Source organism: Fonsecaea monophora (assembly GCF_001642475.1).
Source record: "Fonsecaea monophora strain CBS 269.37 chromosome Unknown Scaff60, whole genome shotgun sequence".
Taxonomy (NCBI): Eukaryota; Fungi; Ascomycota; class Eurotiomycetes; order Chaetothyriales; family Herpotrichiellaceae; genus Fonsecaea; species Fonsecaea monophora.
The window spans coordinates 1-25,408 of NW_019173991.1; the positions used below are offsets into that span (position 1 = coordinate 1).

Below are 25,408 nucleotides of genomic sequence, written 5' to 3' on the forward strand. Positions count from 1 at the left end.
GTGGTACAGTTCTATGCGTGTGTAGTTGTGGTTGTTCTGGTGTTGTGTTTTTATTGCAACGGGGACCTCCGATGTCTACACTGGTGGTGTGGTGGGCAGGGTTAGAGGGGTAGAAGGGACAGTTTTGGGGGTGGGGGGTTTATCAGGAGAAGCTTAAAAAGTTGATGCATGTATGGGCATATTATACAGTACATGGAAGGACCTTGTAGAGTCGTGTGTAGACTGTAGATGTTTGTTTTACATACCTAGTCAGGTGTCTTTCCATCTATCCATCTATCGATTTGTTCCGATCATAATTATTCACACCCTCACATCGTTCAAGTGGTGCTGCTGCGTACTCGGCCCGGCACACGGGAAACTGAAATAGCATCCAAACGCCGAATCCCGATCAACTAACTGTTGTGAGAGACACAAGACAGATAAATAGCCTCAATAGTGTTGCGAGTTGTATACCTAGGTAACCTAGGTTCCTACAGTAGGTATCCAAGACGAAGACAAGACAAAGACAACACAACTAAGCAAACGGGCAAAACAAAACAAGTGCCTTAGGTAACTAACAACAGCCAAAGTAAACACATACTATTATTATACCGAATGGTACCGAGGATTCGGTGCAGAAAAGCAGGGCGCTCGAGTTGTCTTGGTCCGTGTTGTGGTCGTGGTTCGCTGACTTGGTTCTTCTAGATACCAGCCAGATATGGAGCAGGCAGTGGGTAATATCGTACGGTATGGTACGTACCGTTCACTACCCAAGGTATCCCGTGCGGGCATGAGGCAGTGTGTTACATATGGTATTGCTACTCGCACATCCGGGAGAATGTTTTCCGTCTGAACCTGCGCCAGATATCTTTCTGCTAAGATCCATATCCTGGTGTGTGTGCACTGTATACAAAGTCCTTTATTCCAACCCATGACAATCCCCTGCTTTTTGTGTGGCAAATCACCCGATCAAACTCCAGCATGAGACACAACTCTGGATTCTAGTCCAGTCATCTTGGGTACATTGATCTTGAAGTATAGGGCTGATTCAGCTTGTTCCATCGACAACACCCATGCATGGCCCCGGGGATCGGTGAGATCGCAAACCCCCAAGCATCTCATCTCTTCGGATTGATCCCCGTTGGCTGCTTCAGCGACTCGTCTCCTTGTATGTATTCAGTATTGACACTGGCAAGACGGTCGATCCTGCTGGAGCCATCGAATCCAACTCTTTGACGCGTTTGTGTCAGTAGAGCGTCACATTGATGCTCGTCCGATCAGCCTGGGACCAACGACATGGCTATTCGGGATCAGTTAGTAGCAGCAGCCCGTATCCGGTTGGTCCAGCGACGTGCTGCAAATATCATCTCTTGCAAAAGTCAAGGGTCAGGGGTAACCTCCTTTTTCTACTTGGGCTCACGCGTGGTGTCCTGTATATCCAAAACTCCTTTTCCCAAGTCTCTTAAGTTTCCCACTCCAATTTTCCTTCCATAGAATAAATAGTACAGTGGTAAGACAGAGTTCACAGCCTCTCACCCAATCGAGTTGTAAACGTTTCATATCCGCATGTCATCCTGCTCGTCCCTGTTTCCACGAAAATGTCGCATCTTCAGTGTGCGAATTCCGGCTCCACCCCGGCCGCCACCGACTGCCCCTGTCGTTCCGCGGTGTTCAAGCTTGCTGAATGGCCCCCTTCGCCTGAGTTTGCTACCTCGTCGACGCTCCTTCATCCGTTCTTGCGCTCTCGTGCTCCACTGAGGCGTTTCGGTAGCATATGTATGATCACCCCTTCTGTCGCCGGTGAAAAATGTGAGCACTGCATCAGCACCTGATGCCCTTCGTTGGCGTGCCTGCGACTGGTTTGGAACATGGGGTTCACCACGGCCCTTGCCTTTTGCCGACGAGTCAGGCTTCCGGGCCCACGACGGGTCTTCATAGATAGTGCCGCTACGGTTGAAGTTGAAGACACTAAGATCGGTGTTGCTCCGCCGAGGCAATGCTGAATTGGGATCGATACCATTTGCAATCATGTTCTTCTTGAGCAAACGGAGTAAACTCTCGCAAAGCCGGTCCAGGATCCACTCAGCCTCGCTCTGCTCACTCAGCATAGGACTGTTCTCCTCGAGCCAGTCCCATTCAACCACTCCGTCCGTTTCCTCGTCATATTCCATTTGATCGAGGCCCACTTTGGTGAATCGGATCAAGCGGCTGTATTCACACCACTCTTCATAGGTGTAGCGTTTCCCTGGAGCATGTTGGAGATCGTCGGCGGTCTTGCGAATGGCCCAAGCTAAACGCTGTGTCAGTTCCGCCTCGGTCGGTTCCTCGGCAGCCAGCTGTTCAATACTCAACTCAGGACGAGCTTCGTCGGGGGCCGGACCGAAAGGCAGCCCCGCCTTCAGACGTTTCTTCTCAGCCCTTCTGTTCATCCAGTTCCAGAGCCAAGGATGCTGCATGACAATGTCACGCCAAAGACCTGCCTTTGGAAGGACAGTCAAGTCGCCAAGTTTGAAGGTTCCCTGCTTGAAACTCGAGATGACAGTGTCACCCATGTCGGAAATGAGGATGGTCATAGTCGGTACAGCGATCAACGACCATACCACGAAGAACGGCTTGCCAGCGTTGCTCTTGGGGCTCAAATCGCCATAGCCAATAGTCAGCAAGCTGACATAGCAGAAGTACAAAGCTTGAAAGTAGCTGAGATGTTGGGTGTTGTGCTCGGCGATCCAAAACACCACCGCTCCGATGCACCACAAAATCCCGAAGGCTATCACCGACAGACACAATGCGTACCACTTTTTGAACTTTTTCGCGTTAAGCTGAATGTTCCGCATGGCATTAAATTTGTCCTTCTCTTCCTTCATCAAGATGGCCTTATTCTGTGATCTCGAGCCTCGCAAGGGTTTTGTGATGAAATGGAAGGTGCTGCGGATGGGACCTCTGTGTATCGCTGAGCTTAGGAACTGTCTGGCGTGCGGCTCGGACTCCTCCGCCTTCTTCAGCTCCGAAGCATTGGTGTTACCAAACTCGATGTGGCGATCCTGAGTGGAATCTCGAGTGGTGGTTCTCTCGAGACGCGCCGCTGCTTCATCCAAGTCATGCTGGATCTGTGGATTTGGTAAGGGAGACGAAATCTGTGGCCGCCGACCGCTTCTTTCCTCCACTGCCACCTCTCTTTCTAGATCATCTCGTCTCTTGTCTTCTTCGCCATCGTTCACCGTCACAACCCGTGATAGGGTGTGGACTCTTTTTCGTTCGACATGTTTACGGAGTACGTTGATTGTACTAAGCTCACCAGCGAACTTGTGGATGGAGCTGACCATCAAACCCAGAATGATGATCCCGCCTACCGAGTAGGGAAACACTAGTCCCCGAGCAAGGTCGTTGGTGGGATAAAAGTCTCCAAACCCGACGGTCAGGATGGTGACGTCGCAGAAATACACGGCATCTGGATACGTCCAGCCTTCGATTCTCGAGTAGACGCCGCCACCGCCACCTAGCCATACAAAGAACATCATTGTCTGGAGAATCAGATTGCGCTGCTCGTCGGTCAGGGTAAAGTGCTGAGGATAGTGGCCCAGGAAATAGCCGCACATATTCACCATCAAAATCATCGAGTTGAACATGTAGAGACAGGCGGCAATGACGGCGTTCCAGTAGCCCTGGGAATAAACTTCATCTTGGCCAGGCGGGACATGAAGCTTCATCGACACGGTCAGACCAATGAGTATACCAGAGGCGATGTAGAAGAGCACAATGGTCGCAGGTAGAGCGACAATGTATCGGACGCGTCGAGTGAAATTGAAGAGAAGGAAAAGGTTGCCTACGAATCCACAGACGAGAGAGGCAATATTGAGGTCGACACACCATCGAGGATCGGTGTAGCCCACGGAAGTGGACTGATAGGTCAGAGGAAACTCAGTCTTGCTTTGGGTGAGTCTATTCCTCCAAGGAACGACCAGGGCGGTGATGGATATCAGATTAGCCATGGGCGCAAAGGTGGCCGCAATCAGCGGGATGGCGGTAGAGGCAAACCACCAGTTGGTGGGCAGGTCGTCGTCAACAGACCTCAACTTGAGTATGCCATGGTGGTGTGCCTGCCAGCTCGGTTGAGGTTCCAGCTTGTTTTTGCCGTGTCTGGCCTCGTTGTCCGGCAGTGTCCTTATAGTGTCCGTCTTTTCAAAAGGCTCCCAACCTTTCTGTTTCTCATATTCGGTCGTACTCTCCGAGGCACCTGAGCTGGAACTTGACGGGACCTCCGGTGGCTCCAGCTCTTGTTGTTCGGCATGGTCGCAGCCTACCATTGTCTGCGAACGTTATGGAGGGCCTCATGGGCGATTGAGGTGCATTGGAGGCAGGAAGCGGTGGTCCGGGTGGTTCTAATGGAGAGAAAGAGGCTCGCTCACCCGAGGAACACGCGAATCTGTCTATCTGTCGAGTTTGCCAGTTATTTGGGCTCGGGTCAGCGGTATAGTCTGAACCTCTGAGCGCGCGACACAAAAAGCAGTTCAGAGCGAGGTAGTAGAGCAGGAGACATCGCGGAGGCTGATTGAAACAGCCCGAGCCAGGAAACACATTCTTTTAGCCTCAACAAAGGCTGTTGGCGAGGGTGTGAGTGGAAAGCCATGGGCAGCTGATGGTCGATGCGAGTCAAATATGGGAAATGGGAAGACCCAAGCGGCGTGCGGCGGGAAGTACAATCTTGGTTGGGTGTACCGAGTGGTAGTGCCCACCAGCCTGGTGACCCCCCAAGCTCGCCCAAGCCACGCCCAATATCGCACCCAATGCCCATCAAGCTTTGCGGGGCCCAGCTGCACACAAGTGCCCAGTGAGGCTAGTGACGCTTGCTGAATGAGCATCCCGCACCCGACATCGTCATCTTTCATGCATATCCTTTCGCCTCTTCTTGACTAAGACGCCCTTGGAGATCTACCAAATCGAGGACAACGTTTCTTGTTTCGCCCAGACAAGGTAACAAGCCACACACAGCACCTCCCCAGATAACGCTTTCCCGTCAAGTATTTCGTGCCATGCTTGTGACAGACAAGACAAGTCCCGTCCTTCCGTGCCGCCCTGGCTTCCTTTCTCACCACACGGTGATGGTCTAGAACTAAACACCATATCCTCCTCGAATCATCCACCTGTACCGAACTCGTGTTCCAAGCTGTCCTTATCTTTTGAAACCCACGCCGAAGTTGCTTCTTCCCAGGATGTTTCTCTTCGTGGACCCCGACAATGGCCTACGCTATAAGTCTATGATCCAAAACCAAGTCATAGTTGATGTTATCCACAGCATATAGGTGTTGGAAGCTTTGTCGATGACGAGAGAAGCAGACACTAACAAGGCCGGAATTGAATCACCCTCGATTTAGACAACAAGAGATAGAGTCACAATCCTGATTGTCATTCGACCTATTGATGATGATACATGGTACCTCACCAGACACCCATATCCACACATTTGCGCTGAGGAATTCCAAACGAATGCCTTATATCCTGGAAAGCTCTGCTACATATAGTTGTACATCTCCAATACACCCGTCCACTAATTTACATTCTCACAGAAATCGCTCAGAAGCAAAGCCCGGGGATATCAAGAAGTAGAAGACAAACATCCAGCTAGCTGAAATCGTCCAAAATCGCCGAGAATAGAACGGAGCGCAAGGAAAGCGAAAGCTGAATCGTACCAGTCGTTAAATATGTTACAGATGGAGATGGAAAAGGTCAGTTTCATCGCGCCGTGATGGTTCTTCGGTTATCGCGCTCAAATTTCCCGATTTCATCCTCGCCTTCCCGCCCTGCAAGTTGATGATCCGTCAAATGTCATACTCCTACCGTACATCGCGGTAACTCGTGGGTGGATAACCCCCGCTGGTTGGGTACGAGGAGTAGCCCGAGTCTCTGTTCACTGAATTTGACGAGTCCCTCATCGTCTGCGGAGGTGGAGGTGGAGGTTGAAAGCCGGTGCTGATCGAGGAAGGTGGACTGTGCCCGTACGGAGGACCCGCGCTAGGGTGCACGCGGTTCAGGTAATAGTCTTCATCCGCAGCACCACCAGGGAGAGAACTGGAATACAACGCCGATCCTGCAGCAGTGCGCAGGGTTGGACTTCGTGGGCCATCGACAAAGCCTAGGCCAACATTTGAAACTGATTGCATACGTGGTCGGTTATCTCGGTCCCGGTCACGGTCTCGTTCACGGTCGCGAGGGTCGTATGCTGACATCCTGGCCGCGTCGTAGCGGTCGTTGGCCAGACGTTCGCGACCAGCTTCATAGTCCCTGTACCGTCTTACATCGTCGTGATGGTCAGAATGATGGGAAGAAGACATATAGGAAGCGTCTGAATCCCCCCTCCTAATGTGTGAAGAGTTGCCCGTTTCTTTCGTCATGGATGGTGACCGATTACGGCCCGATGGGGGAGGGTCTCTGTGATAGATACTGTTGGACCGATGACGGCGAGACTCTTGAATTTCCGACACGGGTGGCGGTGGTCTTTGATGAAGAGCGACAGGTGGCTGTCCCGATCTCGAGCTATCGTTTACCTTGCTAGATCCATTGAGAGAGCTTGAGCGCCCGAGCTTGGGTACTGGTGGTGGCGGAGGTCCTGGCTTAGTCTCGGACGCGACGACTGGTCGGTCGATATTATTGTAACTCTTTCCTCCACCAGGCGCAACGACATATGGCTTTCGCTCTCGCTCGATCGGTTGTGACGTGAGAGTGGCGTTAGCACTTTCCTCGTCAATGTCACCATTGACACTCTCTTGATGCGTCGTACCATACGGCTGCCGTTGGCGCTCAATGCCAGCCTGAGACAACGCTGGACTGGGTTGGACATTGATGCCGGCACTGTCGCCTTTGTCCAGCCTGTCTGCTTGGGGCTTCAAATTCGCTTTGCTGGACGAATCGTCAACCACGACAGTCACTGTTGACGTCGACGTCGAAGTCCGCGAAGTGGAGTCCGTTGTGCTGCTGTGGCGAGATGCAAAGCTGATATTGCAATGAGCTGACATGGCCTTCTGTAGCTTATAGGCAACTTCAGTGTCACCGTGCTTGGGGAAGAGCCGTCTAGAGAGTTCTTTTGGAAACCGCTCTTTCTTCTCATCAGGGTTGCTGATGGGCATGTCTAGCGCCGTCTTTGCCAATCGCTCATACTCTTGATCGGGGTGTGCTCTTAAGAGCAATGTCGCCCAGGCTTCAAAGCCACGTGGTGTAAGTCCAGGGGTGTCCGGCCGTTCATTCAACTTCTCTTGGACAAGATGGTGCTGGCATTCGATCTCTCTGAACATTCGGGATATCGAGGAAGTTCTATCATCAAATATGATCTTCCAAGGGTAGATCTCATTGCTCAGCTTTGTCTCCTCGTAGTATCTCTGCAATTTGGTGGGGGTGATGACCAAACTGTGCTTGGGTTCATAGTCTTCGATAAGATGCGTGGCAATTCCACGTAGGAATTGGCCAAGTCGAGGAGTAGCTTCACCTTGTTCCGTGAAGAGCTGGCCCCACACTCGTTCCACTATGGTTGCATCTTCATGAGTACCCATGCGTTTGGGACCTCTCGGTCGAGTCTGGCTTGCGTCGTTCTCGGACTGATGACCGGTCTGACTCAGAGGCGAGGCCGCTCTCCTATCTGTACCTGGCGACGGGGCGCGGAATGATGATTGACTCGAAGGCGGAGGAAACTGAGGGGAGGCCTGACTTGCGTTTGCCTCCTCGGAGTATCGGTTGGGAGTAGGGGGAGTGTAGACAGTCGCTCGATCCAATGGCGGAGAGCCAGCGACAGATGAAGAGGTATCCATTTGAGAAGTCGAGGGTGGTGGTTGGTGAATAGGAGGTTGCGGTGGAGGTAGATTGGCGACTTTCAGTTGCTGCAAAACATTCGCCGTAATCTGCGATGTAATCTGTTGGAGCAGGTCTGGAGAGAAACCACCATAAGAAGCGGCATCAGCGTCGTTGAAGGCTGAGTTGACAGCATCAGTTATAGGCTGGCGAGCTTGGTGATATCTGGATGAATCAAGATTGTTTGGTGCGTGTTGAGAAGTCGATGACGCCCCGGATAGCCTGCGGTGGCGCCCATCCTCAGCTGTTGAATTGCTCATAGTTGGATGAAGTCGCCGCGTGTCTCCCTCGTCACTCGGAACAGAAACGCTGGGCTGTGCTGGTAGACGTTCATTGTAGGAGGCCATTGTGCGAGGGAGGCACGGTCCCGTTCCAAGACCTGGTTTCCGTTCCTCAAAGCATTCAGATGACCTTGTTCAACAGGTTTGTGGGAGTATGTTTTCCAAATCGATTGAGAAAGAGCCAGGGGATTTGGAAGCTTTCCACAGCTTCACCGATGACAGACTATATGGGATTCGCGTTCTGACCAGCCTCAAGGCGGTTGCGGTCGCTCGACTGGGTGGATATTCAGAATCCAGCCTGCGAGCCCACTAACAGACCGGTCAAGGTGGGACGAGAAGAGAGGCAGGCGGACGTCGATTGTGAAAGGACAAGGGCGTTACGTGCTCATCAGTGGGGGACAGGAGGCAGAAGTGATGCTGCTGAGGCCGAGTCTAGCGTTGGGGGAGGGTTCGGCGTTATGGAAAGGATGTAGGTCGTGCTTCGCTTCTTGGTCTATGGTGTGAAAGCAGCCTAGAATCTGCGTGTTGTCAAGTTCTTTCCTCTTTTCTTCTGTTCTTTGTCCGTCGAGAGAATACGAGAACTGTTCAGAGGGTGCGTTTCAAGGCGTCGGGGAAGATGGCAGTACAATCATGAGGTGGAGATGTTTAAGAATTCAAAGTGAGTTACGACTGAGAGAAAGCGAGCCGAGACCAAGCCTCGAGGAGAGCGTGGCATGGGCATACCTAGACAACTACTGATACTTCGCAACAGGTGTGGCTAGAGAAAGGGTCGACGCTTAACTGTGACAGTCAATGATGCGCGAAGTGGTGTGTTGCATCATGGGCAGCGCAATACTATTCCAGCTGGTTCACAACCGGTGAAAGGGGATTGGCGGGATGCTCCATCCAGATAGGTGGGAGTAGGCCACTAGTAGGGCGTCCCTGGGGCCTAGTGAGCCCCTTGGCCTCGGGAGCCACGCAGAAAGATGGGTGGTTCACGGTGGCTGTACGAGTACCTAAGGTGGCAGAAGAGGCCCCCAAAATCTTGGTTCCAGCCCGCCATCACTGTTCTCCCGCTCAGCAACCCCACCACTCAACAGCTCGTCATCGTACTTTTTCCAATGAACCTCCCCTTCTTCCGAGGTTCGCCTAGCCACGAGCGGCGATGCATTCCTTGCACACAAAATCTGGTTTTTGGCCTGTCTGCCAGTACAAATATAGTTTTGACCCTGAAGACTGTGCCACGATCAGATCTTGATGGGGCGAGCCGAGAGACCCAGAGGTGAATGAACCTCCCAAGGGGTGGTTACGAACGTCCCACCTGCGCAGGAGACACGACGACCCTCACAACACGACAAGGAATACCCAAATAGGGATCAAGGGGTTCAAATTGTCAACGTCATCGAAAACAACAGTCCGACATGTTGCCCTGGCTCTATGGTCCCCGGCCGCGTTCTTTCTTCTCGTTGCCCTCTTCTACCAATATCAATCTCCAATCCGACGTCAAGGTCCAACCACACCACTTTCTAGCAGGGTTTCTTCAACGACATCACCCTTGGATATCCCCCCTCCTCGCGGCCCACAGGTGGGAGCCACAAGCAGACCCTTTGTACAACCGTGATGCTCCTTTGCGCCCTGTTTCTTAGTCGCTCAAAGTCCGAACCATCCGATAGAAGCTAGGCTACCGCCCTGAAAGATATCCGCAAATCATACGACACCTTCATTACTTGCCGATATGCAGAGGCGACCGGGGATAACTAACGCTAGACATGGACTGCGAACCATGGAACCTCATCGCATGACCTGCGAGACCCTGCCTTGCGAATCGTTCCTCTACCGGATTGGATCAGAAGAAGAAACTCAGGGTGTCCTAGGACAAACATGCATCATCCTAGACTGAATGGTCAATGCCTCATTTGTCTGGGCGTTTGCGGCTCATTCACCATTCTTATCAGCCCTTGGAGTTCGCTCGGAAATCCCACTCATTTATCGCGTTGCCTCTCTAGCCGTGGAAAACTGAACGCTACGACTTGCTCGGATCCCATGGGCCAGCAGTAGAAGCGCACCTGAAAGTAAAGCCAGATTTGTAGCTCCAAGTCTAAGCATTGAAACAGATTGCGACTCACAGTAGGAAACCCCTTCGCCGGAACGCGTGCTTGAGAAGCCAAAAGTGCAAGGGTGAGAACACCACACTCTCTTGAGGCTGCTTCGTGTTGCGCGCTAAGACATGCAACTATGGATGCCCTCAAAGTTCGCTTCCACGTACTCCGTTTTCTCCCAGATTCCCTGGTCTCGCAAACTCTCGTCGATCCGTGCAACCAAGCATGTCTTCCGGGCAAGAGGGAGCGTCGTATGATGAGCCCGCACAGTTCACGCCGCATCCCGATATCATTTCATGAATCGTATCCGTCACATTTCCCATTCGTCATCATCATCAGAATCATCATATCTATTGCCCATCTGAGCTTCCTGCTTCTGCCTCTCCTCGCGTTCAAGCTGGTACATGACTCGTGCTTTTGCTGGTGCGTAGTATGCAGGTGATTTGGCGAAGCTGTTCTTGGAAACTGAATTGGAACCGACGGAAGTGGTGTAGCTGGTAGCGCTGCGGGAGCTGGAAAGCTCAGTGCTGGTGGGCGACGTAGGACGGTCAGATGCTCGGTTACCTCCCCAGGCAGAGTCTCGGTCGTCAGGCATGAAGATTCCACTGGAACTAGCTGACTGTGCTTGCGATTGAGATTGGGAGCCGGCAACGGAACCAGCAATGCCCGAGATCACAGAGCCTGACATGTGCCTGCTGCGGATTTCATCGTCTCTGATGCGTTCTTCCTCCAAGGCGGCGTCGAGGGAAGGCACACGATCCTCAAGCTCCTGCTGGCAGTTCAAGCATCTCTGATTGGCGGAGGTCAGCAGTGTAGCGAGTTGTGATCTTGTCTTGTCTTACCGCTTCATCCGGTTTCTTTCGCTGCTGCTTGGAGAAGAAGCTCAAGTCCTTGGTCAATCGACAGCCAGTGCAGAACAATTCGGCCGTGGACTCTGGTGTGCAGTTCCTGCAGCGGGGGAGCTTGGCCTTGGGCCCGCCGTGGAGCTCCTTCGCAAGGGCTTCTTGATATTTGGCCAGCTGGTTCTGGGAGTATCTTGCTTTGAAGCATTTGACGTTGCAGACCAGGCAAGGAATTCTGTATCTGAGCGTGAGCTGTGATGAGACAATGGGAGGAATGCTCACTTACAAGTTCCCGATCTCGACATTCGCATACCTGTTTTGGTAATTAATAGCGGCCATCGTGGTTGAGATTGACCGATGGGGTGATGGGGAAATATGTTTGGACAAGTGGAAGAGATGATGAAAGGAAGTGAGCAGTGAGGCAGCTTACGATTGCTGTTTGCGTTCCCAACGAGGTCGCTGCTTCTGAGGCATGATTGAAGGAGACTTGGAAGGGACGGCAGGTGCCTCGGATCGGAAGGTGAGGTAGACGAAAAGGTGAGGCTGAGGTGAAGAACAGTGCACCGTAACTAATTCGAATACTTCCTTGACCAGCTCTAGATATTTCAAATTAATTCCAGTCACCGCTGGCCAGAGTTTGGCATTTATACAGAATGTCTTTCACACGGATGATTGCCAAAACCAAAGTCGCTCTAAACCTCTTCCAGTAATTTGATAGTAGATGGCAATACTTTTGTGATTGTCAAACAATTTGACACTTTGACCGCCGGCTACATGCAATGTCAACCTGTCAACTTGACCACCTTCTCTTTGTCTCTGAGGTACTCAGCCGTAGAGGGTGGAGTAATGAAGGCGCCTCAAGTGAGAAGTCTCTTACCACTGCCTGTCACTTGAAGGTATTTCCGGATGTGTAGGTTGAGGCTTCTTGGCAAGATGCAGGCACCAACTTCAACCACAGGAAGTCGCACACACGTGCGCCAAATGACTCAACAAAATCTGTACATGTGGCCCAGATGAGAACGACCTGCATACACGAGGTTATTCTGTTGTAACGGCAGAAGAATGTGGTGAGTTGACTGAAGTTTTTGGGTCCTTTTCTTACCACGCTGATGATGAGTTGCACAAGAAGAAGTAAAGTGCACAACACAAAGACTTACTGCTATAGGTACGAGGTACCTCGTATGCATTGATGACCGACCAACCACTCTTTGCATGTTGTTGCACAATACTAAACTAGTACTTATTCTTTGACGACTTCTGGATTGTGCCTTGGACACCTCATCCTGAGCTCGCAGCACTCTCCCTGTACGAGTAAGCTGGGACTGGCGGTCTCTCTATCGACTCCTTTGCAATTTCATCTGGGATCAACGGTTATGTAATGGGCATCATCTCCAAGTTTGTGACTTGCAAGGACTTTGTATCACGACAGTTTCGACTCTCCTGGTTCCAGAACAAATCAAGAATCCACTTCATTAGCTTCTCGCGGGGAACACTGGTGTTGGGAACCAAAGTTTTGGCTGCCACTCCATCGTGATTTCATTCCCATTATGTTTTGTTCCAGGTGGAACAAGCTAGGGGGCCAGGCACACGGTCGGAGAGTGTGTCTTTTGAAAATTTGGATTTCTAGCCCGGAGCTATCGAAAAATGGGCAGAGACCAAGCCAATGAATGGAGAATTCGAGATTTGATCGGCACCATTGGCCGGCACCAGCGACGCCCCGATCCTTGTTCAAGACTTGTAGCGAGTCGGACAGAGGATATCAAGAGACAGAGGTGAGCCTAAACCTGTTTTTGGCATCATCCTGCCACCCTTGAGGCCAGGAACCAGTGGTTAATAATGGTCATGACGCTTTTAGCCCAAGCTGTGGCAGCGAAGTCAGCCAACTCGACACCCCTGGTTGCATCTCTAAGAAACGTGGCATTATTCGACTGATGGTCTCTATCCAGGTATCTTCGCGTTGGTTGCCCTGTCGATGTTGTCGCTGCTGCTGCTGCTGCCAATTGAAGGGCGCGGAGGGAAGAATGTCAGCGATAGGTGGAATAGAAATACAGCACCAACAACAACTTGCTTCTCCTGGATCTGGATCCTGGATTCAACCTTGGTATTTTGCCACTTGAGCTCGGTACCTGCAGTCCGGGCCCATTAGGACCAGGTACAGCAAACGCACAGAAAGTTGTACCATCACTCGTGTACCTCGTACATCTCTTTCAAAAGCATAAACTGGACAAGGTACGAGGTACATGCCAAAGCGTCATGAACACCAGAGTATCAAGAAGATGGTGGCTTTGTGGAAGACTTCTCCAGCCAATACCAAGTACAGAAATGAATCAATTTAATCAGTCAAGGCGTCTCTCGCGCGGTGAGACATCAAGCCTCCCGTCTCTCCTCTCCTGTGATTCTCCTGACTTGTTGAGATGGCGGTGATTTGATATCGTTGAAGAGGAGCCCAAGAAAAGCACACGCTATGCAGCAGCACTTACTCGTAACACGCTTCGCTTCCCATCCTTCTCACCGCAGAAGTAGAAGCAGACGACGGGCGGTGTAGGTACGAGGAACCTAGAGAGACACTCCAACTGCAAAGAAAAAGCGTCCGGTAATGTACGGAGCACATTAACCACTTGTGGGTACTTGGTACATACCAATACTACTCGGTATCCTGACATTATCACAGGTGGATGAGAAGGTTACCTTTCCTTCTCTCGGGTCAAGATTTTCAGGAGGAATGCATTTATTTCATTACAGCACCACCAGCAAACACCCTTGTAGATTGGACTATTAGCTCACCGGAGTCGAATGGAAAAAAAGACGAAATATCAGTGGACGACAAGATCCGTCATCCGCCGCCCCCGGTGAAGGTCATTCAGGTTGTCGGCTTGGGAGTTGAGACCTTTGGGGAGCAATGGGGGGCCAGCGCACAGGAATGGGGTTCCGAGGCTGAGAAGAGGAGCTGCCAGAGGTCGGAGTTGGGAGGCAACCCGGCCTGCTAAGCGTGCTAGGCCATCTCTAAGCAGCTAGGGACGGGTGCTAGGGGACGGTTTGTGCCTGATCAACCTGACCATCCTCGCCCAAACCTGTCGCCGGCCATCCAGGGATCCCGTCGGCCTATCCCTGTGGCCCCGTGGCCGTGTGGCTAGCCCTCAACTAAAAACCAAGGCTTGCATGGGGCTTGCCTACTTTAAGCTGCTTCCCTGAGTGACGGACGGCACCAGAGGCTTGCATCAATGCAAAGGGAAAGGGCCGCGCCCCCCTCCACTCTCTTCTTCCCCCCAGATGCCACAGTGCCGGAAAGTCCTCACTCTTCCCAAACCTTGGAGCCTTGTCTGTATGGCATTCAGTGCTGACACGGCGCCAGTACCACCTCGTCTCGCTTGTCACCCACCGTCACTATTTGGTGTTTCTCCCCTTTCGTAGGAACAACAACCACCCTTCTCAAGCCATCTCACTCAACAATACCGGTAATCACATACTTCTCATTTCTCCTTTGCCTGTCCGATGTTGCAAAGGCACGGAAATCCTGGGCTCTGTCAGCGCAATTTTGCATCCCAGTTACTTGTATGACCCTTGCTGCGAAGGCCTCTGAACCTCCGTGCCTCTCCCTTTCCACTCCCCACCCCCCCTTGCCATCCCGACACAGTCAAGACGCGCCTCCCACATCGCCAATTAATTGTCCGAGCACATCGACAACACGTCCGAATTACCAGTACAGTCTGTCACCTTGACCTGCCCTCCTTTGATACTAGACTGTGACCATCACCCACCCCCCCTTCGTGTCAACCAAGAAAGGGGAAGACGCTGTCTATCCACTTTCCCAACGCCCCTTGCGGGTCGGCATCCGCCAATCGACCATTCCTCTAGCTAGTTCCCTTAGTTCCCTCGAGCGATTTCGAATTGGGTCCTGGGTCCTCTGGCCCTGAGCATCATCTTCTTGAAGCTCGAGCTCGATCATCATTTACCCTCCTGCTCTGCACCGAGCTGGCGTAGCTGCAACCTGACCAGCTTCAAGCAACAGCACGAACAAGCCAAACGAGACCTCCGACCCCCTCTTCTACCCTGTACCCTGAAACACATGTACAGAAACACACGAAACAGCCAGGAAATGACGTGTTGAGGTCTCAGAGAAACCCATCTATGGGCGCCAGGGCAGCCTGAATAAGATACACTCGTCCCATACATTCTACGACACCCGACAAAGCGACAGAGGAAGAGCCCGTCCTGCCCTAACGAACTCACTCGACCACCATGGCTGTCACGGAATATGGCCTGAGGCCTAACTCTTATGCATTGGCCGCACTCGAAGACAGGTTCGAAGTGATCAAGGAAATTGGAGATGGAAGTTTTGGAAGCGTGGCGCTGGCAAGAGTGAGAGCGAACGGTGCCAATGTGGCTCGCAGGAACTCCATGGTATGCTTTGATTCTTGTCTTGTCCTGCGAGGACACCCAGCTGATTTCCTCTAGGTCGCCATCAAAACCATGAAGAAGACATTCGACTCCTTTGCACCGTGCCTAGAACTCCGCGAGGTCATATTTCTACGAACACTCCCGGCCCATGCTCATCTGGTGCCGGCATTGGACATTTTCTTGGATCCCTTCAGCAAGAAACTTCACATCTGCATGGAGTACATGGATGGTAACTTGTATCAACTGATGAAATCCCGGGAACATAAATGCATGGACGCCAAAAGTGTCAAGAGTATACTATACCAGATCCTTTCAGGTCTCGACCATATCCATGCTCACAATTTCTTTCACCGCGACATCAAACCAGAAAATATCCTTGTCTCCACTTCTGCACCTCACGACTCCCAGTCAGCGTTCAGCAGATACTCCTCTTTGGTCACTCCACCAGCTACACCGCCAACTTATTCCATCAAGATAGCCGACTTTGGGTTGGCTCGAGAAACACACTCCAAGTTGCCCTATACCACATACGTCTCAACTCGATGGTACCGAGCTCCCGAAGTGTTACTTCGAGCTGGCGAATACTCTGCTCCAGTGGATATCTGGGCTATTGGGGCAATGGCAGTTGAAGTGGCTACACTCAAACCTCTCTTTCCAGGAGGCAACGAGGTCGACCAGGTTTGGCGAATTTGTGAAGTTATGGGCAGTCCAGGGAACTGGTATACCAAGAACGGTACTAGGGTTGGGGGCGGTGAATGGAGAGACGGCAATAAGTTGGCTCAAAAATTGTGCTTCTCTTTCCCAAAGGTGATTTAATCCCAAATGCTAAGGCGTGGCTAAGTCACTAACTCCTCACAGATGGCCCCCCATGCGATGGAAACCATTTTACAAGCGCCTCAATGGCCTGCGGCATTCAGCAATTTTGTGACCTGGTGTCTGATGTGGGATCCTAAGAACCGCCCAACGACGAAACAAGCTATGGAGCACGAATTCTTCCTCGATGCCGTAGATCCTCTTCGACCCAAGTCCTCGTCACGCCTGCTCGGGCGGAAGCACTCTGACCTGAGTTTCAGGTCAAAGGACGCGGCCGAAACACCCACCATTACATCCAAACCCTCGTGGTTCCGAAGATCGCTTATTGCTCGTGAGAGCGCACCCGCCGTACCCCAACACAGTTCGGAATCCAAGGTTACACAACAAGAACCCGAGAGCTTGGTCAGCAGACTTCGACCACAAGCGAGTAAACGGACGACGTGGACCAATGGGCCGAGTTCAACTGGTGCTGCACCAATGCCCATCCTACCCTCAATTCGCCCCATCTCTCCCTTACCCAACGCTGTTACTGCCCAAGCAAATTCGACATTCACATCGCAGCCAGAGTCGAAGCCCAACTCGTCTAAACCAGTCGAGGAGAAATCAAAGAAAATTGGCCGGCAACTATCCGTCAATTCGAATGGTAATCATTATGCCGACATCCATCGCCAGGAAGCAGAACGGGCTTTGAATGCCAATAGTGGACTCGTGTCCCCACCCAGCGGTCACAAAGAGAGCTTCTTTTCCCATCTCCGGAAACGGGCAAGACGATTTTCCGGCCGACATGGATTGGCATCTCCCAATGGCGACGATGTTGAGGCCAACGCCGCGAATGTCCCGTGGTCGAACCGATCTTCGCTCATGGTCGACAGCGTCATTCCCGAGGGAAACAACGACTTTTCAGACCTTGACAAAATCCTACAGAATGTTCGGTACAGTCTTGATCGCGCCGAACCGGACTGCCTACACAGAAAATCATCCACCGAAGTGGTATCCAACTCAGGCACCCTGAAACGGACACACTCCGTCCCGAGATCACAAGGCAGCAGATCAAGTGAGAATGTTTCTCAGGTGCCTGCTCCCCCAAACAATCGGACACGTCGTCCTTTACAGATTAACCAGTACGAAACTCCCGAGGAGGCTGACGAGCTGTTGGATGAAGCTCTCCGGTCCGCTCATCGGGCGGTTCGGCGCCTGGATCAAACTACCATCTACCCAAAAGACCAGGCCCAACGTACCGCATTGGCGCAAAAGGACTATAACCGTCAGTCATTACCACAATTACCCAGCAATCCAGCATTACACGGCGCGTACCTGACGCCATCACCATCTGCCAAGAGGAATGGTGTTCAGTTTAGCTCCGACGCTGGATCTCAAGCTGAGCCGTTGAACATCACCAAGAAACGTAACGAGTATGAACACGCTCCTTCACACTGGCCCACGCCGCCATACGAGGAGAACGAATGGGCATCTGCGGCTGCCAACAGCATTTTTGCAGCCGGACAGATGTTTCGATAAATGAAGATATTGGCTCCTTTGCCGACCTACCACGCTCGTTCAGATAACCAAAGTTTCTGTTCTGAATATCTCACAACGATATACTGTTATTTGATATCCTGTACGAAAAGAGAAAGGTGTGTGCATCGCACGAGCGCAATTTCGTGCGCACGGTAATATTGGGGGCTTTTTTGGGAATCCCAATGCACAAAGGCGCAGGGCCACAAAAGGTCAAAGGTGTTTTCAAGAAGAGTGTCCACCATGTTGGGTGTCTGTTTTTAGATTCGTCCCTCTTCGCGAACTGGCCGACCCGGTTATCCCTGGGTCTCGGTGGCATTGGCATGCTTTTTGTCTCGAGGTGTCATGAGAGTTAGCCAAGGAAGTGAAGTCTTTTCTTTTTGTATGGGCTGCATTTTTGATTTGTGCCAGGGATATTTTGGCATTGTCGACTAGGACAGCGACAGACTTTTCATTTGTTAACTGTGCTCGAAAGAGAGAACTGTACAGCTACATAGGTACTGCTACCATCATATGTATGGGCCAGATGAGAGGGGCGATGTCGGGATTAAAGGTTTAGAGAATTGCTGGGCTTTGGACTTGGTGGTTGGCATAGGAAGATGGCGCTGATCCGCGGTCGCGAAGACATATCATATGACTTCTAGAATATCAATGGAATCGACATGTGAAGCTGTTTGTGGTTCTCTGGTGTGTACGGAGTACGAGGTACTTTGTACTATAAGTCTTTGATGGGGTGGAGAAAAGGTGTTGGCGGCTAAAGTTCGGCTTCCCCATATAGACTATTCTTTGACCTTCATCCAGCAAAAAGCTGTCCGCTCATCCCACCGAGTTTCGCGTTGTGATCACCTTCACCCAAGGTAGCCTTGGTAGCTTAGCTGGTCACTGCGATTGTTCTCCTGGCACGATCGACCCGAAGCTCTATATTTGTCCCAAAGCTTGTCTCTGTCACGATGAATCCCGTTCAGAGGGTGAATCCTCTGTCGAAGACGATGTCTCTCACAATGTGCCGGCAGTGCCTCCGCAACGCCCTGCGCGACCAGCTCTCCCCCAGATTTACTCGACTCCAGCCGCCTCGTACTCCTCCTTCCCCTCTCACTGCGCGCCGAGCCGCCTCATCGTCGACAACAGATGGCGCCAGCAGCGGCAGAAAGCCCATCGTGCTCGAGCAGCCCGATAAGTTCCGGCCGCCCTCGCATCCCGCGCGGCTGGGTCGTCCGCGTCGGTCGCCCGCGGCGTACAACCAGGGCGCGACCACGGAGGAGAAGGAGAGGCAGAAGAGCAAGTCGTACCCGCACATGTTCCCCAACAAGGGCTCCTTTATGCACTGGTTCTTGACGGATCGGTGGATTCATCTGTGGATCACGATGGTGAGTATTTTTTTTTCCCTCTTGTCTCGCTCGAAAGCAAGGAGAGGGATAGTTTGAGGGGAGGGGGGGATGATGATTGCCTTTATTGTTCTTACGTTGACTCGAATTTAGGGCACCCTCACCATCCTCGCCTGCATCACCTTTACGCAGTCGTTCATGCGGACATCGCCCTACGCACACCTGATCCCGCCGATCTCCTCGTTGCCCCTCCACCCCATCACCTACGTGCGTGAGACGCTGTCGGTCGTGCGCCTGCACATCGACTACGAGACGGCCAAGACGAACGAGTCCCGCCAGCAAAAGATCCTCGACGCCCAGAAACGCAGGCTGTACCGCCGCGCGCACGGCCTCGAGGACCTCAACGCCGACGAGGACCAGGGCATTGACGTGCGGGGACTGGTGCCCTGGGACGACGGCCTGACGGCCAAGGAGCGCGAGAAGGGCGGCCGCGACATGGTCCTCACGGGCGCCGATGTCATTGCCCTCGGCGGCGACGTGGCGGGTAGTTCTGGAGGCGTGCTCGGAGCTGGAGCTGCATCGGCAGAGGACGATGTCGACGAATTCACCCGCAAGCTGGAGACGGAGCAGGCAGACCGCGTCAGGCTGATCAAGGAAAAGGGCGTGGATGCCGTGGTCAGGGCCGAGGCCGAAGCGAGAGCCAGAGGCGTGAGTGTGCAAGACGTGCTCCGCACCCAAAGCCAGGAGATTCAGGACGACATTATCCAGCAATCATCGCCGCAGCAGCCGCAACAGCAGCGGAAGAGGAAACTGTGGTTGGGTATCTGGTGATGTATTTCTCTCTACTTTTCTACGCTAGGTTCCAAAATCCGGGTACAAGGATACAAGGATACCATGTAAAAAAAGTCACAAGTTACACAAGGACGAGTTCGGTCTGGACCTACATACATATTTACCTACCTGCGTAGGTACATCTCTCTAGGAACCTGAAAACTCATATATGTACTCCATCCCTTGTCGCTGGTGAGGAGGTTGTCAATCGTGAAAAAAACATACAAAATACATCATCATGATGTATCCAAAGTGTAATCAGGGGAGATACTACTGTAGTGCTGTACTGTATATTATATTATATACATCTTTGGTGTATTTTGTGTGTGGATGGATGCATATGTCCATCTCTTGCCCTGGTCCTTGCATGATAAACCCCTTTTCGCGCTGGATATAAGTATATGTGTATATATATTATATATACGTGCTCTTTTGCAGAAGTCTTGAATCTGCAAGTCTCGTGGGTGAGCACTAACATGTCAGTGAGTCGTGCATATGCATCGTCGCTCTCCTTTGCCAGTCCAAGTCCAAGTCCTAGCCTTGACAGAGTCCATGATAATGGAGGCTGCATGACGTGCCTCGACCGTACCGTCTCATCTCGTATAGTATGGCAATCCAGGCATTCCATCGCTTGCACCTCATCTAACTCAATCCAACTCGGTTCTAGAGCCGCGAACCAGTCTTCCTCGTTTGCTACTTCTCCTCATTGCCCGCCAGGAGAATGCTTTGCGGCATTGATTCTCCGCGGGTTTATGAGATTGACACATCATTGTCGTTGGTCTGGTCCTTCTAAGCCGCTGCTTCGGAAAGTCAAAGCATCGACAGACTCGAGGGCAAGGACAACACGGGCGCGTCGCGGTTCCTGGATACTCCTTGTGCGAATTGTGTCGGCGTGGATTGGCTTCTCATGGTAAACCTTCTTCTAACCGAGAGTGCCTGGATATTCCAGCCGGCGTCGCTCTGCAAAGCATCTTACTTCGGTTCTTGTCTGGGCGTGTTCCGGTCCCATCCTCGTATCAAAGGAGCGGAGTCGACCACATGAGTGATGATGTTGCTGTCAGTCCCTTATGGCCCTCAGAAATTGCCAGTCAAATCCGGCACCCGGGTGACCTTGTCTGCACGAGGAAATTTTCTCCAGGGTCTGAATCGCAATCCACTTCCCCCCCTGTTCTTCTAGGACTCCTCATGAATCATATGTCCCATTCTTCCGATTTTGGTCTCGAGATATTTCTCAATTTCCGCACCTCGGACACCCTTGGCGCCAGCCGTTCTCCACGCAAGAGGGATCATGGGTACCCGTTCCCTCACTCGGACCTCCTTTCCGGGGCCTTCAACCGCTCGTACTTTATCGGGATTGTTGGTGAGAAGCCTGATGCCCCTCTCTGCTTCGGGTTTCTGCGCATCACTATCGGTGCCAAGTCCGAGATCTTGCAGTATCGCCGTGGCAAGCCCATAAGTCCTCGCATCGGCCGGATGCCTTAGCAACAAATTTGCTTCAACAGTATCATTACCCAAATCCTGCAGGTTATACGCTTTTAATTTTGATGCGAGACCGATTCCTCGTCCCTCTTGCCGAAGGTAGACGATGACACCACCCGTAGAGCCAGGCAAGGACATCAACCGGGCTGCCTCGTCGAGTTGTTCTCCACAGTCGCACCGGGCGGACCAGGCTGTCTCGCCTGTGTAGCATTCCGAATGGATTCGAACAAGAGGTGGTTTGCCGGGAGATTGGCTAGTCACTTGTACCTTGTCAAGGACATCACCCAGGCTGGCGATAGGATGATGGGGGTTTTCTGAGTTTTGTTCTTCTTGAGAAGTATTCGAGGCCTTAACAGCACCGTCTGAGGTTGCCATATCGAGAACGCCGTCCTCTGGGACCGTTATCACATTTTTCAACGCGGAGCCACTTCTGTGCCGTTTATTGAAGGGCCTCTTGCCCTGTTCCGTGGGATCTATTCTCGAACTTGTTCGACCTGGCCTCAATCTTCCAACATAAGCGCCACGAATCATGCGATCCATCTCCGTTTCTCCGGGCTTCTCAGCATCCAAGCTGCGACTGCGGATGTTGTTGCCAAAGACAATCGCCAAGTGCTCCTTGTTATCTGAGTCATTTTGATACAGATGGAGGAACATCTCGGCGCCAGAGGTGGTCGGTATCCGCGCTCGAACCAGGCATTCTACGTTTGGTAGTCTCTCGAGGAGGCGGGGTTGTTTTGCCGAAGGGTCGTCGAGAGAAGTATCAACGGGAATGGACCTGGGCTCAGACTGAAGATGGCGGGATGGGGTCCCAGCCCCGGGAGTAGCGGGAGGAGTGAATGCAGGGGATATCAGGTTGTTAGGTAGGCCAGGCGTAGGAGGAGCATTGTCGTCGAGGTCGGACCAGCCGCCCAAGTATGAGGACGAAGGCCGAGGCACGGGCGATATAACGGGGGACGCATGCGAGGGAAGCTCATTGACCGGGCGAGCCATGGTGGGGGAAGAGGGGGGGCAACGTCTTCCGGCTTCAATATCCAATGCAATCTTTCGTTTCTCTATAACTTAAGAGAGAAGCATAGTGTCTCTATAACTGGGGAGCGGAGGAAAGGACCATTGAAAGAGTTGAGTTGAGTTTATGCTTGGGCGGAAGATGAGGGAGGAGGGTGGCACTTAACGCAGGTCGAGTAGAAGCGGAGAGAAACGAGAAATTCGCTGACGAAAGCCAAATCCCAGGCCTCGGCCTCTCCTCCGCACTTCATTTTCCACACTTGTGCGCCTGTCAATTCCCGTCACGCCTTGTTGAGCCCCGTCCTTCGCCGTCAATTCCAGCTTTGCTGCTTGGTCAGTCGCCGAATGAGATTGGGTAAGCACCAAAACGTACCTACATCACCTGGTCCACAAGTCCCCCAAGTAAGAACAGCGCCTCTCGAACATAATTATCGGTCGAGAAAAGGATGCCCTCCCCTGCCCCAGATCGAGATACCCTCCTGTCTGCCGCCCAGGCGTTTTGCAACTCATTCGCTCGCAAAGAGGCGCCAGACAAGATCTTCAGCCACTTCTCTAGTTCCGACGATGTCCTTGCCCTAGAGCATGGCCTGCCGCAACTGGCGCCCTTCCTCGGCCGCGAGTTTCGAGGCCACAAGGGCCTGCAAGAGTACTTTGGGCTTCTGTCTTCCACCTTGACATACGAAAACATGCGCTTCACTAACTTCGTGGTCGATCCACTCGTCTCAAAGGTGTCGGTTCGTGGAGAAGCAAAGTTCACGTGGACCGAGACTGGTCAATCGTGGGACGAGGTATTCACCTACGTCCTGGAGTTCGATCAGGAATACAAGGTCAAAGTTTACGAGATATGGGCGGGTAAGTTCCCCGGCCAGATAGATGCCTGTATCAGTGGTGCAGCTGAAGTTGCCTCAAGATTCTGTCTCCGGGATCCAGCTATGGATTACTGACAACGCGCAGACAGTGGCGCTGCCTACCTGGCCAGCAAACACGAACTGTGACCGTAGTATGGATGGTCAATTATACATGGCACTCATCAATCGAGAAACATTTTGCCGCTCACGACGTGTCCGCCCCCAATTCTCATCTGGTTCATCCTCCACGGCCTCACCCAGATTAAACGTGTTCCTGGGTGTGATCTCTTGGTTGTACTACTTTACCCCAGCAGGTAGGACAAACCGTGCATCGACGAGCATCTCTTGTACATCCTCGTCAAATTTCAAACTGTAGTTGGGTTTCTGGAAGCTCTTGACCTTGGCGCGGTAGAAGGTATCGGTATCTGGGTATTTAGCGTAAACAGTCACTCCGACCGAGAACTGTTGAGTGCTCGGGGCAACCTGAGGAATGGGCACCAGATCTCTGGCTGTCGCCTTGCGCACCGTCTGTTTGCCAGAAGCGTCATCCTCGGGGTCTCTAACATCGTATTGTATCCTGTGGAAAGTCAGCGACAAGTTTTGGGGAGGGCAGTGCTTCCACTCACGGTTTCTTCTCCTGCCAGACTTTGTTGATGATACCATGAATACCCACTCCTTCTTCTTGCTCTTGTTGATCCTTTGGGAATTTGTAAAAGACTTCGGTGCCAGCTACAAGGTGGCCAGCCCTCTCAGCCTGTAGCCCCTTGTACAGATCGCTCCCGTCGTCTCTAACAATTGGGGCTGCTCGATTCTGGCTTGCTGTGCTTGAACTTCGTTGCGAGGTGCCCTTGACCCGTTTCATCATCTCTAAACGACCGTCCCCTGGACTGGGGCCTGGAGACTCAAGCGCTTCTGAATCAACCGCAGGCCGCTGATGCTTCCGCGATTTTGGCTGACCATTCCTAGGGGCCGGTTCGTCGTTGGATCTCATCGTCTCCAAGATAGCAAGGTTGCTGATAATGTCGTCGTCATCGTGAACTTTCTTCTCGCTTTCCGCATATCTGAGGTTGTCCCGGTACAGGGCGTCTAAACGTCGGTACTGGTCGGGAGTTCCATCTAAACGATCACGGTCAGCTTAAACCTCAACCAAGGATTTGACGACAGGTTCTGAAGACACTCCTAGGTTCCAAGTCTAAAGCCACAGACCGGCCTTCGCGTTGTCGTAATCTTAAGCGATGCCAGACTTGGGACCTAATGAGGAAAGAAAGGAGCAAACCTGAAAGGGGGACAGGGTCGACATACGTCCGGCTGCCTTGATCTCGTCCTCGAGGGCCATAATATCTTGCCCAATTCTTTTGCATTTTTCGTTGAACTCTCTGGCTTTGCGTAGGCTCTCAAGGGCTCTAGTGAGTAGATCGTTTTCGAGTTCGGTCTCCTTTCCATCTCGACCAGCTGTCGCGCGACCTCCTCGCGGACGGGAGGACATATCGAACTCAAACACGTTGTGCGCACCAGATCGTGGCGTCAGATGGCCTTGTAACAGCGTAGGTGAAGGATATCTCCGGTCCCGGAAGGAGAGAAGGCTGTGTCACCGTGTTTGAACAAGATGACCAGCCCCTAGCCGCTCTGTAGAACTAACTTAGTGGCAGGCGCAAACCCGTTTGCCGCCGAACCACAAAGGCTGCCTCTTGGTAGGTGGTACTAAAATACAGACTGTAGATTATGTTTGCAATATAGAGATGAAGAGATCAGACAAATGTGCGATTCGCAATATATGGGATGCGATGGTCAAGAACATGTAGAATGAGGGACGGAGGCATGATTGGTTGGCGCCACGGCGGGCTCCTCTAGCGGGAAGGATGACTACGGATGCGTATTTGCGCCCAAAAGCGCATTTTATACGGCAGAGCACCTATTGCGGGATGCGTCATTTCTCAAACATCCACAACCGTCAAAAGTCTGGCCAATTCTATCAGATTGACCAACCACGTTGCCCTGAAAGTCGAACACCATCTTCAATATCAAGTGGATCTGTCCTCAAGCCACTTTTGTCTTCTTTCACCGCCATATTGCTTTCACCCACTGTTGCCCCCTTAAAGTCCAGAGCCTCCAAGTCATACAGACACTTCCTCCTGGCTTTGTCCCGTTTAGAGGACGTCATCAAGTTTCAGCAAACAA

The 25,408-nt window shown here is 52.2% G+C and overlaps 8 protein-coding genes across 8 annotated transcripts; 3 read left to right on the top strand and 5 right to left on the bottom strand.

The window, feature by feature from the left end:
* Positions 1 to 1,535: 1,535 nt before the first annotated feature.
* AYO21_07590 (hypothetical protein) lies at positions 1,536 to 4,283 on the bottom strand (the record flags this gene model as incomplete). Its single annotated transcript, XM_022657544.1, has 1 exon — positions 1,536 to 4,283. The coding sequence occupies one exon, from the start codon at positions 4,281 to 4,283 to the stop codon at positions 1,536 to 1,538; it is 2,748 nt and encodes a 915-aa protein (XP_022510082.1).
* Positions 4,284 to 5,810: 1,527 nt separating this feature from the next.
* Positions 5,811 to 8,162, bottom strand: AYO21_07591 (hypothetical protein; the record flags this gene model as incomplete). Its single annotated transcript, XM_022657545.1, has 1 exon — positions 5,811 to 8,162. One exon carries the CDS (start codon positions 8,160 to 8,162, stop codon positions 5,811 to 5,813), a length of 2,352 nt encoding a protein of 783 aa, XP_022510083.1.
* Positions 8,163 to 10,484: 2,322 nt separating this feature from the next.
* AYO21_07592 (hypothetical protein) lies at positions 10,485 to 11,490 on the bottom strand (the record flags this gene model as incomplete). The annotated part of the gene is made up of 4 exons (XM_022657546.1): positions 10,485 to 10,943; positions 11,017 to 11,251; positions 11,303 to 11,329; positions 11,447 to 11,490. 4 exons carry the CDS (start codon positions 11,488 to 11,490, stop codon positions 10,485 to 10,487), a joined length of 765 nt encoding a protein of 254 aa, XP_022510084.1.
* Positions 11,491 to 15,255: 3,765 nt separating this feature from the next.
* AYO21_07593 (hypothetical protein) lies at positions 15,256 to 17,745 on the top strand (the record flags this gene model as incomplete). The annotated part of the gene is made up of 3 exons (XM_022657547.1): positions 15,256 to 15,417; positions 15,472 to 16,221; positions 16,273 to 17,745. The coding sequence occupies 3 exons, from the start codon at positions 15,256 to 15,258 to the stop codon at positions 17,743 to 17,745; spliced, it is 2,385 nt and encodes a 794-aa protein (XP_022510085.1).
* Positions 17,746 to 18,743: 998 nt separating this feature from the next.
* Positions 18,744 to 19,898, top strand: AYO21_07594 (hypothetical protein; the record flags this gene model as incomplete). Its single annotated transcript, XM_022657548.1, has 2 exons — positions 18,744 to 19,109; positions 19,221 to 19,898. 2 exons carry the CDS (start codon positions 18,744 to 18,746, stop codon positions 19,896 to 19,898), a joined length of 1,044 nt encoding a protein of 347 aa, XP_022510086.1.
* Positions 19,899 to 21,071: 1,173 nt separating this feature from the next.
* Positions 21,072 to 22,367, bottom strand: AYO21_07595 (GTP cyclohydrolase II; the record flags this gene model as incomplete). Its single annotated transcript, XM_022657549.1, has 1 exon — positions 21,072 to 22,367. One exon carries the CDS (start codon positions 22,365 to 22,367, stop codon positions 21,072 to 21,074), a length of 1,296 nt encoding a protein of 431 aa, XP_022510087.1.
* A 461-nt stretch (positions 22,368 to 22,828) lies between these two features.
* On the top strand, positions 22,829 to 23,326 carry AYO21_07596 (hypothetical protein; the record flags this gene model as incomplete). The annotated part of the gene is made up of 1 exon (XM_022657550.1): positions 22,829 to 23,326. The coding sequence occupies one exon, from the start codon at positions 22,829 to 22,831 to the stop codon at positions 23,324 to 23,326; it is 498 nt and encodes a 165-aa protein (XP_022510088.1).
* A 66-nt stretch (positions 23,327 to 23,392) lies between these two features.
* AYO21_07597 (hypothetical protein) lies at positions 23,393 to 24,716 on the bottom strand (the record flags this gene model as incomplete). The annotated part of the gene is made up of 4 exons (XM_022657551.1): positions 23,393 to 23,527; positions 23,582 to 23,807; positions 23,857 to 24,346; positions 24,533 to 24,716. The coding sequence occupies 4 exons, from the start codon at positions 24,714 to 24,716 to the stop codon at positions 23,393 to 23,395; spliced, it is 1,035 nt and encodes a 344-aa protein (XP_022510089.1).
* Between the last annotated feature and the right edge of the window lie 692 nt (positions 24,717 to 25,408).